Source organism: Piliocolobus tephrosceles, chromosome 15 (assembly GCF_002776525.5).
Source record: "Piliocolobus tephrosceles isolate RC106 chromosome 15, ASM277652v3, whole genome shotgun sequence".
NCBI lineage: Eukaryota > Metazoa > Chordata > Mammalia > Primates > Cercopithecidae > Piliocolobus > Piliocolobus tephrosceles.
The window spans coordinates 78,197,298-78,198,568 of NC_045448.1; the positions used below are offsets into that span (position 1 = coordinate 78,197,298).

At 35.8% G+C, this 1,271-nt stretch overlaps 1 protein-coding gene across 3 annotated transcripts in view; it reads right to left on the reverse strand.

Annotated features, from left to right (window-relative positions):
* The window catches only part of LRRTM4 (leucine rich repeat transmembrane neuronal 4), a 774,590-nt gene extending 773,973 nt beyond the window's left edge, over positions 1-617 (reverse strand). For all 3 annotated transcript variants that reach the window (XM_023188028.1, XM_023188030.1, XM_023188029.1), the window contains exon 1: positions 293-617. In XM_023188028.1, coding sequence (XP_023043796.1) covers positions 293-299 — 7 coding nt within the window. In that variant the 5' untranslated portion in view covers positions 300-617. The remainder of the gene's footprint in view (positions 1-292) is intronic.
* Between the last annotated feature and the right edge of the window lie 654 nt (positions 618-1,271).

Here is a 1,271-nt window from a genome sequence, read left to right on the forward strand (position 1 = left end):
AAAAAAAAAAAAAAAAAAAAAAACAAACAAACAAACAAAAAAAAACATATATATATACATATATATATATATATATAAAAATCAGCACAGGGTGGGATGGTGGGGGGGCAGGGAAAAGGAAGCCGTTGAGGGGATGGAGGGGGGAGGGCCTCTAGGCTCTGAGGACCATTGTGTAATTCACCAGAGACCCATCAGCAGTAATTGGCAATCTGTGCAAAAGAGCTACAGCCCATCTCGGAGGTAACCAACTTCTCCGTAAAAAGAGAGGAAAAAAAGAAAATCTTCAGAATACCTGGCATTCCTTATTGTGCTGGCTTTTGCCATTCCCAGATAAAGCAATTCATCCTCTGGATTTTCAGTTCTTGAAGCAAGTAGGCCTCCTGTGCTGTATGAGACCCCAGTTTAAAAGCTATGCAGGCTAGGTTTATCCATTTAGCTGGTCAGGTTTAAAGTGTTTTGTAGCTGTGCTGAGAGGCAGCCCTTGTCTAATTCAGAAGGCTTTCCAGAGACTGATGATGCTCAGAGCTTGTTGGTGCTAATGCTTGAGTTTGTGATACACTGAGTGCCCTCCGCTGGAGAAAACAGATTGCACATTAAAGACGGGAACAAGTGAGCCTGTCAGTGGTGTGCAGTCTTCCCTTGCTCAGAAAGGGAAATTAAAGGCACAGAATCACTATTTTTTTTCTCTCCAATAATTTAAAAGGTTTATGCCAAGGAGTTCCTTTTAGTTATACCAAATATTGAGTAAAATACCGCTTCTCTAAATGTTATGCAATTAATAATTTTTCAAAGTTGCCATGACCTGAATTTTGTTTTTTCTGCACATGTCACTGGAGATGTATCATCTTTTCCAAATGACAGAAATCGTTGAAATTTAAGTTTTATTCACTGTTGCTGTTGGTTTGTTTTATTTATTTACATTGTTTTAAACTAACCACTTACAGAAGCAATCTTACTCAAGGGAAAAATGCAATTTTAATCAATTTTAAACAGGTTACATTTAAAATGTTTAACTCTGATTTTAAAATTCTCAACCTTTGACAATAAAATGCATTTTACAATTTTGTACATTTTATTGAACAATCTAGAACATTACTTTGTAAAAGTTTACATTTTAAGTCTTAAAGCAGGTATAATCTATAGTATATTACCAAATGTGAAGGTAACTAAGGGATAAGAGTAGAATTCTAGCTTGACGTTCTTAGTGCAGCCACTTTCCTTAAATCATCTACATTTAGATGCAAATCATTTCTTATGCAAATCACTTATTG